This window comes from Oryctolagus cuniculus, chromosome 16 (assembly GCF_051225735.1).
Source record: "Oryctolagus cuniculus isolate XC-2025 breed Fujian yellow rabbit chromosome 16, ASM5122573v1, whole genome shotgun sequence".
Lineage (NCBI taxonomy): Eukaryota > Metazoa > Chordata > Mammalia > Lagomorpha > Leporidae > Oryctolagus > Oryctolagus cuniculus.
The window spans coordinates 54,374,624-54,388,503 of record NC_142882.1 but is presented as its reverse complement, the minus strand read 5'-3'; the positions used below and the strand labels follow the sequence as shown (position 1 = coordinate 54,388,503).

The window sequence follows — 13,880 nt, the reverse complement described above, 5'->3', positions numbered from 1 at the left end:
AAATAACATCAGACACTTGGTGTGGGAGGCCAGCATGGTTACACTGTAGTATTGATATTCCCTATGGGGTGAGCCATAGCCATGTTTAGGAATTTGCAAGTGTTAGTCTTTCAGTAGCCTCAGCATTTCCAGTTCTTTGGTCCTAAAATGGCTGCCCTGCTGTTTTTCTGTGTGGTTTACCATGTTAAAGCATCTCGGTTGCAGGATGTTACGAGGCACACAACTACAGGCTCACTTCGCCAATGCCAGGAACCCCAGGCTAGGAGGAGCCTCTGGGTATTTTTCCAAGCTTATTAAACCAACGCACTTCAAAGCTCTCCTTCCTTTGGTAGTCTCTGTTGGGTTTGGGTGGATTTATATCAGCATACTGTAATTGCAATTAGAGTTCAGTTTGCATAAAAATTTGAAGTTAGGTTTTCATGAATGTGCATATTATGGCTGACAGAAATAGGGAAACAACTGAAAATTCCAACAAATAAGAATTTATTTTCACAGAAAAGTCATAAAAATCAGCTTTTGAGGAGCTCACTATAATGCTAACACTTAAAAAAAGTTAAGCCTGCTTTGCATTTTAGAAAGGTCATCTTCCAAAAGCTGCCAAAGTGAGTAGTGTCTTAATGCTTCTTGCATACAGCTGGAATCAGGTATATGCAGCAGGAGGACTTGAGTTGTACCTTCCCCTGAATTCCTGCAAGTCTGATGGGCAGTTCTATCAGGTTCAAGTTGAGTGACCAACTCACACACTTGAATAAAGTCCCAAGTTTACAAGCAAGAACCAAACCTTTTTGGGTTGTGACCAAAGTAATCAGTTTTTGAAAATTACTGTGTGTGCATTCACATAATAAGGGGAGACCATCTTTGATTTCTTTCACTTTTTTCTTTTTCCCTTTTGGTTTTCCTTTTTGTGGCCTGAGGCTGCCAGTTCTTTGGGTACAATCAAAACACTTCCATCATGGCTACACTGAAGAGCAAACTGGTTTGGATTGACTGGCCTACCTTGATCATCTCTCAGCCTACTAAAAACATCGTGATAAAGGTCATGTAGTTTCTGCCTCATCATGTTAATGGCTTTGCTACATTGGGCTCGCTCGCTCTCAAGGGTTTCCTTCTTGGCTTGTAAGTTACATACATCATCTTCTAAATTCAAAATTATGTCTAATTTGCGTTTACGGCAGTTCTGAGCGGCAACTTTATTTTTTCCTCTTCGTCTGATGTCACGGATGAGTGAGACTTGTAAATCTGTCAGATAGTGCCTACTTAACATGCTGTTGAAGGAATCGACAGGCATGCGGACAATTTCATCTACAGAAAAAGGGATACGCAGAGCTTTAGCACACCGTTCATCACGGCTCAAGTTTCTGTCTGTGTCATCAGTGCACTTACTCATCTTCTGTGATGTCCCAGACCATGAAAAAGGCACAGAAGTGGATTCTGGTGCACATGGCTGGAAGTGGTAAGTATGGTTGTGCAATACATGTTGAAATGCAAGATCCCCGTGGTCTGTGTGGTGAAACTTACTAGGTTCTGGGTAGTAGCCTCCTACAGCCCCTTCTAAATCACAAGAAAGAGGTTCAAGGTCACTGTTAGAACCTGTAGCACCTTCACACACAGAATGAGAAGAACTAGACTTGCTAACAGAGGTGCTGTTGTGACTTGAATTTAAGGAAAGATCAGAATCAGAATCAGGTTCTTCAAAAAGCTGGGAAATTTCTACTGGATTAAACCCTTCTTCTATGGCCAGTGATGTTAAGTTTATCTCATCAAACATGGTTATATCAAGGTCATGTAGTAGGTCTTGGCTTGTGAGATTCCTCATCTGATTGTCAACAGGTAGAAGTCTTGTGAGATTAGTTCCATGGAAGGTTTGCTCAGGATTGGTGGGAGGAGAAAACTGAAGAAATGGTTCTTGTGCCTGGGAAGTCCTTGACGTGGGATCTCTTCGAAATGTACTGTTAGGGTACAGTAGCATGGCCTCATGAAGATTCACATCGTGACTCAGAGCCTGGCTGAAGTCTATATGTGCTGGAGAATTCATGCCATCACTGATGTTATCTTGAAGAGAAATATCCTCTAATGAGGTGCCCTGAAAAAGAAGGGGAAAAGTCACCTTGAATATGTGTTCCAAAACCTCCCGTTTTAGGCAGTTTTTATATTCTAGTGGGTTAATTCCCTACAGCGTGAGAAAGGAGCCCAAAATCAGAATATGTTCTACTTGGGGAGAAAATTACTTGAAAACCCAGAAGCAGTAATTCTCATCTTGTAACTTAACCACTACATAGTATGCAACTCTCAGCTACTGGTCCATAGCTTAATAAGCTATCTTGAGGCAAAAGATCTTACCATTACAATGACTTAAAAAAAAAAAAAAATTTAAGCTTATACCTAAGTTTATCAAATATTCTATTTTGTTTCAGTGTGAAGTATTAGATAGGTTTATCCTTTTGCAACAAAAGAACAGCATACATATTTAGGTAATTTCTAGGTATTTCTATAACAAAATCTCAAAAAACAATGCACTTGAAATTAAATGCGGGTGAGTTTTCATTGCTGTGTCATCCAAGTAAGAGAGTTGTTCGCAGATGTTGGTGCCCCTATGTTCCTGAAAAGGGAAAGCCAAGATTCCAGTTACCTCCAGTGAATATTCTGGCTGTGAGGAAAGCAACTGAAATAAGTCCTCCAGAGAGAGAGACGTATCCGCTCCATTTAGCTGTATCTGTAGAAAACAAAAAATGTACATCATTGTTCTGGTAAGATACGTAAGTTGCCTGGTATTTAAGGCCCTAAGGACAACCAGGTCAATCTCTTGTTTCTCTGTTGAACTTTCTGTGTCCTTCTACTACGATATTTTCTGTTTTAAATATATCATTTATTTGAAAGAGAGGTCTTGCTCAAGGAGCCAAGTACTAGGGCCATCTTCTGCTGTCTTCCCAGGCACATCCCTGGGCTCTTAGGAACCCAAGAATAGCTAGGACTCAGACCAGGCACTGAAATGAAAGGCAAAAGCAGGTGTAGCCAAACAGCACCTTCCTGTTCCACAATGCCCACCTCTACTCCAATTAAAGGCAAAAGCTAGTGTCTATGTCTTTGTTAAACAAAGCCATTTCACCATTCCTGCCCATATTATTTCTGTCTGGTATATTTTTGTTCCAGCTTGGTGTGTCCTACCATAGGCAGCCCTCAATTGTTTAGAGGATTATGTACTTTTTAATTTAATAGTCATGCATACCCAAGTGTTTTACCAGCCTATTGCTTCCTCTCTCCTTCCTGCCTTCAGAGTTTAGATTGTTTTTGAGAATTCATGTGCTTTTGCTCTTTTTAGAGTGGCTAAGTTTCTATACCTAGAACTATTAACTGATTAAAATATCAGGCTTAATGTTTCCCCTCAGGATTTTGTCTTAGCAAATCTATCGACAGCAATATATGCCTATCAACTTTAAAAAAAAAATTTTATTTGAAAGCAAGAGAGAGAGGTCTCCCATCCTCTGGTTCACTCCCCCACTTGGCCACAACAGCTGGAGCTGCACCGATCTGAAGCCAGGAGCTTCTTCCTGGTCTCCCACGCGGGTGCAGGGCCCAAGCACTCGGGCCATCCTCCACTGCCTTCCTGGGCCACAGCAGAGAGCTGGATCGGAAGTGGAGCAACTGGGACTTGAACCTGTACCCATATGGGATGCTGGCACTGCAACCAGCAGCTTTACCCGCTATGCCAGAGCACCAGCCTTAGTTTGTCTTGCAGTGCTTAGTGCTCCAGATCCTCTTAATGTGAGGACCATTTTAATTCCAGAAATAATTTGCCCTAAACATTTAAATATCTCTTAGCTTCTGGAACTACCATTGGAAAAAAATTTCTTTCACTTTATCATTGTCTCACTTTTTGTATTTGGCATCCTTCTCTAATACATTAATTACTTTTACTCCCAATTTACCCCTTTACTGAATTTTTTAAAAAGACTACTTGTATATAGAACTTCATCTGGCATCTTCACACTTTATGCTAGTCTGTTCTTCGATTCCATCTTGAATAAATGTCTTGGTTTTACAGAGTTGTTTTCATAACATGATCTTGACATTTTTCGTGCATGCTGGCTGTTTCTTCGTGTCATCTGTCATTTTTAAAAGGTGAGCTCAGCTTTGTTGGGAGCTGTTTTTATAGGAAGCCCACACACCAACAGTTATTGAGACGGTTTTACACTAGGATTTCCTGGTGGTGGCACCAGTGTGGGTTCAGACCCTGGAATTATTCTCGGTGTCCTGATTTCTAAAGGATGAATAAAGTTGTTCCAGTCCCTGTTTCCTGGAAAACCACTCAACCCATGTTTCCCTCCTGACTTGTTCTGATTCCTCTTTGGAGTCTTGGGCTGCGGTGCCTGATTATCAAATTCGCCCACTCTGTCACTTCCGTCCCCTATGTTGGATTGTGTGTGTGTGTGTGTGTGTGTGTGTGTACAGATACTTTGTTTCCATTTTTGCCAAGTACTTGGGCTCTGTGAAGCCATGCTTTCAGGGTCCATAATACATTAGGCTTTCTGTGTGAGTTTTCTGTGGATGCTTTATTAACTTTTAGTTAAATTTGTCAGTAAGTTTCTCATTCTTTAGCTGGAAAATGATTCCTCACTTGTCAGCTTTCAGAAGTGTTCTATTACTTATGACCTCATGGATCAAGCTTTGCTGAGAAAGGGTGACAAACACAGATCTACAAAACCAATCCTTAATGGTGGGTAAAACCTGTTATGTGCAGAAAGGAAGCCTTAACACTTGGAACATAGAAGCATGGGTATGAAGATCATTCTGCTTAAAATGAATGTCATTATCTGAGGGGCTAACTCCTCCCCCGTCAGGTTGGGTGATGGTCCAAACAGGTGAGATGGGAGGCTGTGAGAGGACAGCTTCCCTTAGAGACAACAGCTCTTGCTGATCTTGAGCTTCCCAGCTCTCATGACTCCCCCACCCCCAAGACTCCTTATCTCAGTGGCAGTGATTGTTGGTAGTTGGTGGGGCCTTCCTATTCCTTGGCCTTTTGCTTAAGCACGCCCTCATCTCTATTTTTAATCATCCCTCAAAATTAATCCCAAAGCTTTATTCTCTGCTGGGAGTTTAATCCAAATTCCCAGGAAATTAAGCCAGATTTTTGTAATTCTTCCTAACAGGACACCCACATCCTACATCAGAGTGCCTGGGTTTGCGTCCCAGCTGTGGCTCCTGACTCAGGCTTCCTGCTAATGCAAGCTTTGGGGGGCAGCAAGTGATAGCTCAAGCAATTGGGTTTCTGCCACTCAGATGGGAGACCTACACTGACTTCGGGCTTAGGCCCCAGCCCTGGCCACAGGCATTAGGAGAGCGAAGCAGCACCGAGGAGCTCTGTGTCTCCATGCAGCTGGTTAAACCACTGCTCCCGGCACCCACATCCCATGCTGGAATGCCCAGTCAAGTGCCAGCTACTCTGCTCTCCAGTCCAGCTTGCTGCTAATGTACCTGAGAAGCTGCAGTTGATGTTCCAAGAGTTTGGGGCCCTGCCACCCATGTGGGAGACCCCAGGTGGCGTTCTTGGCTCCTGGCTTCAGCCTGGAACATTCATACTGTTGAGGCCATTTGGGGAGTGAACCAGAAGATGGGAGATCTGTCACTGCCTTTCAAATAAATTTTAAAAATTAAGTGCACATGACAGTTTTATTTTAGTCCAAGAATTCCTTGCATTTCAGAAAACTAGGATATTCAGAGAACATAGTGGATATGTGTAAGAGGGTTTCTTTTTCTAAGATTTTTTATTTGAAAGACAGAAGCTCCCTCTGTCTCTCTTGTAATTCTATCTGCTGGTTCACTCCTCAAATGGCCACAGTGACCAGACTGGGCCAGGTCAAAGCCAAGGGCCTCATCTGGGTTTCCCACGTGGGTGGCTGTGGCCCAAACACTTGAGCCATCACTGCTTTCACACACATTTCATTAGCAAAGAGCTGACTCAGAGGTGGAGCAACCACGACATGAACCAGCACCCAGAGGGGATGCCGGCATCGTGGGAGGCAGCTTAACCTGCTATACCACAACGCCGGCTCCAAGAGTTCTCTTTTAAAACATGAAGTTCAACTTCTCTTTAGAGAAAGGAGGGCTTCTCTCCATTAACAGCCTGTGGGTCCAGGAGAGGGGCTGGAAAGAAGTCACTGTCTAAGTTAAGCACGTACACCGAATGTCCTAAGTATTCTTCCAGGGTGGTCACCTGGGATGCAAATGCCCTGACCAACGCCCTTGTTTTCTTCAACAGCCAGGGAAAGCAGCGAAGTAACATCTCAGGAAAGGAGCAAATACACTTCCAGAGCTGCTCTGACAACTACTGTCTGCCAAGCAGAGACGGGATACAAATGCTAGGAACATGGGGTACACAGGCGCCAAGCCTGCTAAGAACTAAGGCACACATGCCTTGCTTTGAATGACTAATGTGCTTCTGTAAAGTTGTGTCCAAATTGATGCGTGTCCTATGTCAAAGTGCATGTTAACTCCTCCCAAGGGCGCTCCCTCCTGCATCTCGGTTAGCAGCTTCTGAGTGCCCCACACGTCCGGGGGGGAACTGGTTGCTACAGTGAGGCAGAACACACTGCTTTTCTGGAAGGCCAAGTGAGGGCAAAAGTAAAGACACACAGGAGAAAAAGCACCCACTGGTGAAAGGGGACGGGCAATGGGGTGTTCAACAGGTGGCAGAGGCACTGGGAGACATTCTGTCCCTAAAAGATGGCCGGGAGGCACTGAGGAAGCAGACGTGGTTCTTCCAGTGTCCTGCCCGGGGTAGGGGTTGACAGAGTGGAGCTGGGGGGACCCAGGCAGGTGTGGAACACCTGTGCATTTACAGACTGCTAGGCTGTGACTGAAGGCTGTCATGGGGTGGAGGCTGGCTCAGGAGGTGGAGATGGGAGGGCTTGTTGTGGGGAGTCCTGTGCCCCTGGCTCTCGCCTCCTACACAGTGGCAGGAAGAACCCCTGTGGGGGTGCTCCCCGCAACTTGGTCTCCATGTGCCCTGTGGCTGGAGGCGGCAAGGAACAGGAGGCAGCGGGCCAAGCGAAAGCTGCACCCTGGGGATGAGAAGTGTGCTTCCCAGGCCAGGTGACCTGGGAGTGATGCTGGGGCCTATGGAAAGAATCCTGCAGGATGGGCTGAAGATGGAGCTGCAGCTGCCCTTACCCAGGGAAGGGCTCTGGGAAGCAACAGTGCCCACCCAACAGCAAAATTGGAGATGTGTCCTGGAGTTGAGGGGACCATTACTGACCTGGCACTGTCTCCCCAAAGTGATCCTTCCCTGGGTTTTCCCCACCCGAGAAGAGCGGCCTCCATGACAGCAGGGGGCAAAGTGGGGCCCTGGAGCAGCCGCACACCCCCTTTTCCACCCCAGCCGGACCTGGTGGCTGCAGCAGCTGAGACAGGAAGAGGGCAGAAGTTGACCTTAGTTCAGCGTTTAAATTGCATCAGCAATATTGGCGGTTGCTGCACCTGCATGACCAGAGGGCCTGCCCTGAGCACCTGCAGCGGCCAGGGGAGCGGTGGGCCAGGCAGAGGACAAAACTGGTTTCTGATTTCACTCCAAGTCAAGTGATGTTTGATGTGATGTTTGATGTGACGTTAGGTGGCCCAGGCCACAGGGATGGGCTGAGGCAGACACCGCCTCGTGGGAGGGTCATGCCTAGGAGGACAAAGCCAGCCATCTCACCTTCCCTTGTCTTGGCAAACATAACCAGCAAACTCCGTGGGCAAGTCCCCGAGGTGTGGGTGGACACAGACAAAATCGAGTTTAACCCATGGGCTGATAATATCATCTTCTGTGAATCAAAAAAGGCTAATGCGCTTAAAAAAAAAAACAAATCCTGTGTTTCACCTATCAGATCTGCCAATAGAATAGTTTTAGGTGTTAACTCCATTCTCAAGACGATCGTCGACACCACAAAGTGCACCTGACCCTAGGCGGCAAGGCTGGGAGATGCTCTGAGCTTACCTCACTTCCAGAGCCACTGCCTGCCTCTGCCTCCCAGGCAGCTTTAGCTGCTGCTCTGTTGCCATCTGCAGTCTTTTGCTGGCGTGGCCTCTCCTGGGCTGACGCCTTTGCCTCATCTTCCTGGTGCTGAGAGCCGCAATCCACAGCTTCACCCTTCTCTCTTAGCAAGTCGTTCTCCTGTCAAAGTAACCAAAAATGGGCTTAGGAGAAACCCCAGTTTCACAGAGAAGCCGAGTGGCTTTATAACACCATTCTGTGGTCATGAAAACCTCCAAGGCTGGCATTTCACTATCAAACACACACTTAATTCTGAAACAAAGGTCAGCTTTCTGTCCTGTGCTTAAGTACTCACTCTGAGACAGGCTGTTCTAATCTGTAGAACTTAAACTACCGCCATATGCATTTCCCAAGCTCTAGAATTCAAAAGGTTTGCAAATTAGAATTAGAAATCAAGACACCAGTAGGCAGGTTTTATTTATGCTGTCTCTGTTGAAAACAGATCAAATAGCTGAAGTGAAGGCTAACGTGGGGGCCAGAACTGTGGCACAGAAGGTTAAGCTGCCAGCATCCCATATTGAGTCCTGGATGTTCCACTTCTGATCCAGCTCCCTCCTAGTGAGAGGAGAGAAAGTGGTGGAAGATGGCCCAAGTGCTCTGGCCCCTGCGCCCACTTGGGAGACCTGGATGAAGCTCCAGGCTTCAGCCTGGCCCAGCCCCGGCTGTTGCAGCCATTTGGAGAGTAAACCAGCAGATGGAAGATCTCTCTCCCCATCTCTGCCTTTCAAAGAATTAATCTTTTTTTAAAAATTTAATGTTAAATAAAATTCCCCCAAATGCCTGCAGGGGCTGGGGCCTGGCTGAGGCCTGAGCCAGTAAGCGAGAACTAATCCAAATCTCCCCCGTGAGTGGTAGAAACTGAACTACTTGAGCCATCACTGCTGCCACCTAGGATCTGCATTAGAAGGAAGCTGGAGGGGGCCGGCGCCGCGGCTCACTAGGCTAATCCTCCGCCTTGCGGCGCCGGCACACCAGGTTCTAGTCCTGGTTGGGGCGCCGGATTCTGTCCCGGTTGCCCCTCTTCCAGGCCAGCTCTCTGCTGTGGCCCGGGAGTGCAGTGGAGGATGGCCCAAGTGCTTGGGCCTTGCACCCCATGGGAGACCAGGAGAAGTACCTGGCTCCTGCCATCGGATCAGCAGTGCACAGGCTGCAGCGCGCTGGCCGTGGCGGCCATTGGAGGGTGAACCAACGGCAAAGGAAGACCTTTCTCTGTCTCTCTCTCTCTCACTGTCCACTCTGCCTGTCAAAAAAATAAATAAATAAAAATAAAAAAATAAAGAAGGAAGCTGGAGGGGCCGGCGCTGTGGTGCAGTGGGTTAACGCCTAAGGTGGCCTTAAGCGCCAGCATCCCATATGGGTGCCGGTTCTAGTCCTGGCTGCTCCTCTTCTGATCCAGCTCTCTGCTATGGCCTGGGATAGCAGTAGAAGATGGCTATTCAATATAGTACTGGAAGTTTTAGCCAGAGCCATTAGGCAAGAAAAATTAAAGGGATACAAATTGGGAAGGAAAAAGTCCCTCTTTGCAGATGATATGATTCTTTCTTTAGGGGATCCAAAGAACTCTACTAAGAGACTACTGGAACTCATAGAAGAGTTTGGCAAAGTAGCAGGATATAAAATCAATGCACAAAAATCAACAGCCTTTGTATACACAGGCAATGCCACAGCTAAGAAAGAACTGCTAGGATCAATCCCATTCACAATAGCTACAAAAACAAATACCTTGGAATAAACTTAACCAAGGAAATCAAAGATCTCTATGATAGTTACAAAATCTTAAATAGAAGAGGATACCAAAAAATTGGAAAAATCTTACATGTTTATGGGTTGGAAGAATCAATATCATCAAAAGAAATTTATAGATTCAATGCAATATCAATCAAAATACCAAAGACATTCTTCTCAGATCTGGAAAATCCACGTGGAAGACCCGGAAGAAGTTCCCGGCTCTTGGCTTAGGATCGGCGCAGCTCCGGCCAAGGCGGCCATCTGGGGAGTGAACCAGTGGATGGAAGACCTACTCTCTCTCAGGCTCTACCTCTCTCTGTAATGCTTTCAAATAAATAAAATAAATCTAAAAAAAAAGAAAAAAAAGGAAGCTGGAATCAGAACAGAAGCCAGACGCCTGGAATATGGGTGTCTTAATGAGTGTCTGAACCGGTAGGCCAAAGGTTTGCCTCTCAGTAGACGTCTTCAACTCTGCTTGTGTACCCAGCTGAGTCCTTCCACTATTCTTTTTTTTTTATAATTTATTTATTTGAAAGTCAGAGTTACACAGAGAGAGAGAGGTCTTCCTATCCGATGGTTCACTCCCCAGATGGCCACAACAGCCACAGTTGCGCCGATCCAAAGCCAGGAGCCAGGATCTTCTTCTGGGTCTCCCACATGGGTGCAGGGGCCCAAGGACTTGGGCCATCTTCTACTGCCTTCCCAGGCCATAGCAGAGAGCTGGACAGGAAGTGGAGCTGCCGGGTCTTGAACCCATATGGGATGCTGGCACTTCAGGCCAGGGCGTTAACCCACTGTGCCACAGCGCCGGCCCCCCACTTTTTTGAATTAAATAGACTTAAGTAATTAAAACACGCAAATCATGACCATTCAGCACATGCTGTTTCAGGACCGGCAACCATTTTTCTGCCCAGGGTCATCTGGGTATTTATAACACCATTTGCAGGCTATACAGAATGATCAGCTTTGAAAGGAGCCTGTTACAGAATTTTTTGAATTTGAAGCCCACCTGAGGTCGCCTTGGAAGGGCCCAACCCCAGGATTTTGTGGGCCTCACCCTGCCCTGGCTTTAAAAGCTGTCTGTGTGTTACTCTTCCCCGCTAACTTCACAACATTGCAAACTCTTCTGAAGGGTCCATTTTTCATTTCTGACTTCCAGAAACGTGGCGCCGTGGACTCACTCAAGGACAGCACCCTGTCCCCACCCAAACCACAGACATGTTCATCTTAAAAAAAAGTGGAAGTCAAAGATACAGAAATTAAAAGTAGTCAGAAGCAAGGAGCAGGAAAAGCAGCCTAGGAGGCTCTGCCTTGCCTGTGGCTCTCGGTGGCTCTGCCACCTGCTCCTTCCCCCACCTGTGTGAGTGGCTGCTTCCTGTCTGCCGCACAGTCCCCACCAGCCTACCCACACAGACCACCGCCTGCTTCCCCACTCCACATGCTCATTAGATCCCCCTGCATTTTCCCGCTCGCTCTCTGAGCAAAACCCTCCCAGGAGTTGCCAGGACTCAGGGTGAGCCCTCTCGACCTTGCTCCAATGTGGACTTTATTCCCACCGCTCCACGGCCCATGGCCCAGAAGTCTCTCAGATCCATGGGTTCTCCAGCTTCAGCCCATGGGGTCCAGCAGCCTCCTGGCTGCAGCTTTTCCGGCTGGGGTCGGAGTGGACTTCCCCTTGCCGATCCCTCACCTCCCCCATCTCTAAACACAGCCATGCCCCAGGGCTTGCTCCCCCGCCCCACCTGAGCTCCCCACTTGTGGCTGGACTGGTTGCTCCTGCCCCTGCGGCTTCCTCCAGCATCCTCTTCAAATATCACCACCCTGCTTTTCTCTCCTAATCGCTCCTGTGGAGCAGAGCCCCTCTCCCTACCTATCGGCTTTGGCTGGCTTTGTTTTTTTCCATAGAGTGTCAGCAGATCTCTTACCATATTTGTTTGCTGTCGCACTAGAGTGCAACTCTTTTGAAGGCAGGGACTCTGCCTGGTTCCTGCTGTGTGCCCAGAGGCTGGCACATAACAGATCCTGAGCAGCTACTTGGTGAATGGCTCAACCCTTGCACCGCACCTCCTAACACTTCAGTGAGGATCCTACCGACAGAATGTTCTTCCCTGCAGTGACAATGCCGATTCCCATCCACGTGTGGGAAGGAGGGAAAAGGTGACCTCTCTCAGCTCACCAGTCATGACCGCTCATCTCTTGCCTAGGCGAGAAAGATAATCAAGTTCAAAGCTGGATTCCTGTGGCAGCTAATTCACTGTTGGTAGACAGAGGAACTTTTAAAATTTAAATCTCATGATTTTAAAACCATGAAGCCAGGCCTTCTTAGTTCATCTGTAATATGTGGGTAAATAGAACACACAGGACACACATATAAGACCACTTCAAAAAGTCTGTTTCATGTCAAATTTTCTGATTTTGGTAACTGGTCAAATAAAAGAAAACCATTGCTCTTAGGAAATAAGACACTAAAGTCTTGTATATACTGATGCAGTGACTTCACCATTAAATGTTTCAGAACAAAAAGATGATCTATATCTATATATAGAGAGAGAATAGGTATAATTTTCAAGTTTATCTGGCAGAGAGAGTGAACACAACAGGAAGCTCTCATCCACTGGTTCACTCCCAAAATGCCCGCTACGGCCAAGGTTGGCGGGGCTGGTGACAGGAATGCAACCCAGGGCTTCCATGTGGATGGCAGGGGCTCAATTACTTGAGTCATCACTGCTGCCTCCTAGGGTCTACACTGGCAGAAGCCAGAGTTGGGAATTGAACCCAGGCACTCCAACATGGGAGTCAGGCTTTTTTTAATATTTTACTTTATTTATCTGCAAGGCACAGTTACAGAGAGAGGGAGAGACAGAGAGAGGTTTTCCATCTGCTGGTTCTCTCCCAAAATGGCTGCAACAGCCAGGGCTGAGCCAGGCAGAAGCCAAGTGCTCCATCCAGGTCTCACACATGGGTGACGGGGCCCAAGCTGCTTTCCCAGGCGCATCGGCAGGGAGATGGATTAGAAGTCGAGCAGCTGGGACATGAACCAGTGCCCAGATAGGATGCTGGCACTGCAGGCAGCATCTTAACTTGTTATACATAACAGCAGCTCCAAGGTTCAGGCCTCTTAATCACTAAGCTAAAGGCCAGCTTCCAGATAGGTATAATTATTTTAATTGCAATGTTATTAATATAAAATGGGAAAAATGTAAATAACAGGTAAATCTTACTAAAGAATATATGCTATTCTTCCAATTTGTTTTAAGTTTTAAATTAATTTTAACTAAAAGGTTACCCTACAAATCCTTACATAGCAAAGTCACTGTGGCCAAGGCAACAGCAGAGTTAACCTAGAAATTCCTGCCATTAAATTGCCCATTAATCATATTCTTTCTCCCAAAATGTATGGACATATCAATCTAAGAATTATTTTCATCTCTTTCTATTCAACATTTAAGTTTCCTATTTCTTTTTCTTTTCTGATTGCTTTGGTTATACTTAGAAAATACCATTAAATAATAGGGACGATTAGGCCGGCGCCGCGGCTCACTAGGCTAATCCTCCGCCTAGCGGCGCCGGCACACCGGGTTCTAGTCCCAGTCGGGGCGCCGGATTCTGTCCCGGTTGCCCCTCTTCCAGGCCAGCTCTCTGCTGTGGCCAGGGAGTGCAGTGGAGGATGGCCCAGGTGCTTGGGCCCTGCACCCCATGGGAGACCAGGAAAAGCACCTGGCTCCTGGCTCCTGCCATCGGATCAGCGCGGTGCGCCGGCCGCAGCGCGCCGGCCGCGGCGGCCATTGGAGGGTGAACCAACGGTAAAGGAAGACCTTTCTCTCTGTCTCTCTCTCTCACTGTCCACTCTGCCTGTCAAAAAAAAAAAAAAAAAAAATAGGGACGATTATTTCTGCTCATGAATTTTTTAAAAATTAATTTGAAAGGCAGAGTTACAGAGAGAGAGAGTTTCCATTTACTGGTTCAGTCCCCAAATGGCTAAAATAGCTGGGGCTGGGCCAGGCCAAAGCCAAGAGCCCGGAACTCTATCTGGGTCTCCCGCGTGGGTGCAAGGGCTCAAGTACTTGGACAATCTGCTGCTGCTTTCCCACCTGCGTTAGCAGAGAGCTGGATTTCAACAGGT

The 13,880-nt window shown here is 46.9% G+C and overlaps 1 protein-coding gene across 2 annotated transcripts in view; it reads right to left on the bottom strand.

Annotated features, from left to right (window-relative positions):
• Positions 1 to 138: 138 nt before the first annotated feature.
• The window catches only part of NFE2L3 (NFE2 like bZIP transcription factor 3), a 29,551-nt gene continuing 15,809 nt past the window's right edge, over positions 139 to 13,880 (bottom strand). Inside the window, exons 2-4 of one of the 2 annotated variants that reach the window (XM_008261554.5) lie at positions 7,973 to 8,149; positions 2,630 to 2,713; positions 139 to 2,083 (exon numbers count right to left, since the gene is read on the bottom strand). In XM_008261554.5, coding sequence (XP_008259776.4) covers positions 869 to 2,083; positions 2,630 to 2,713; positions 7,973 to 8,149 — 1,476 coding nt within the window. In that variant the 3' untranslated portion in view covers positions 139 to 868. Of the gene's footprint in view, positions 2,714 to 7,972; positions 8,150 to 13,880 lie in introns of both variants that reach the window. The other variant, XM_089315432.1, reaches the window with a different exon arrangement.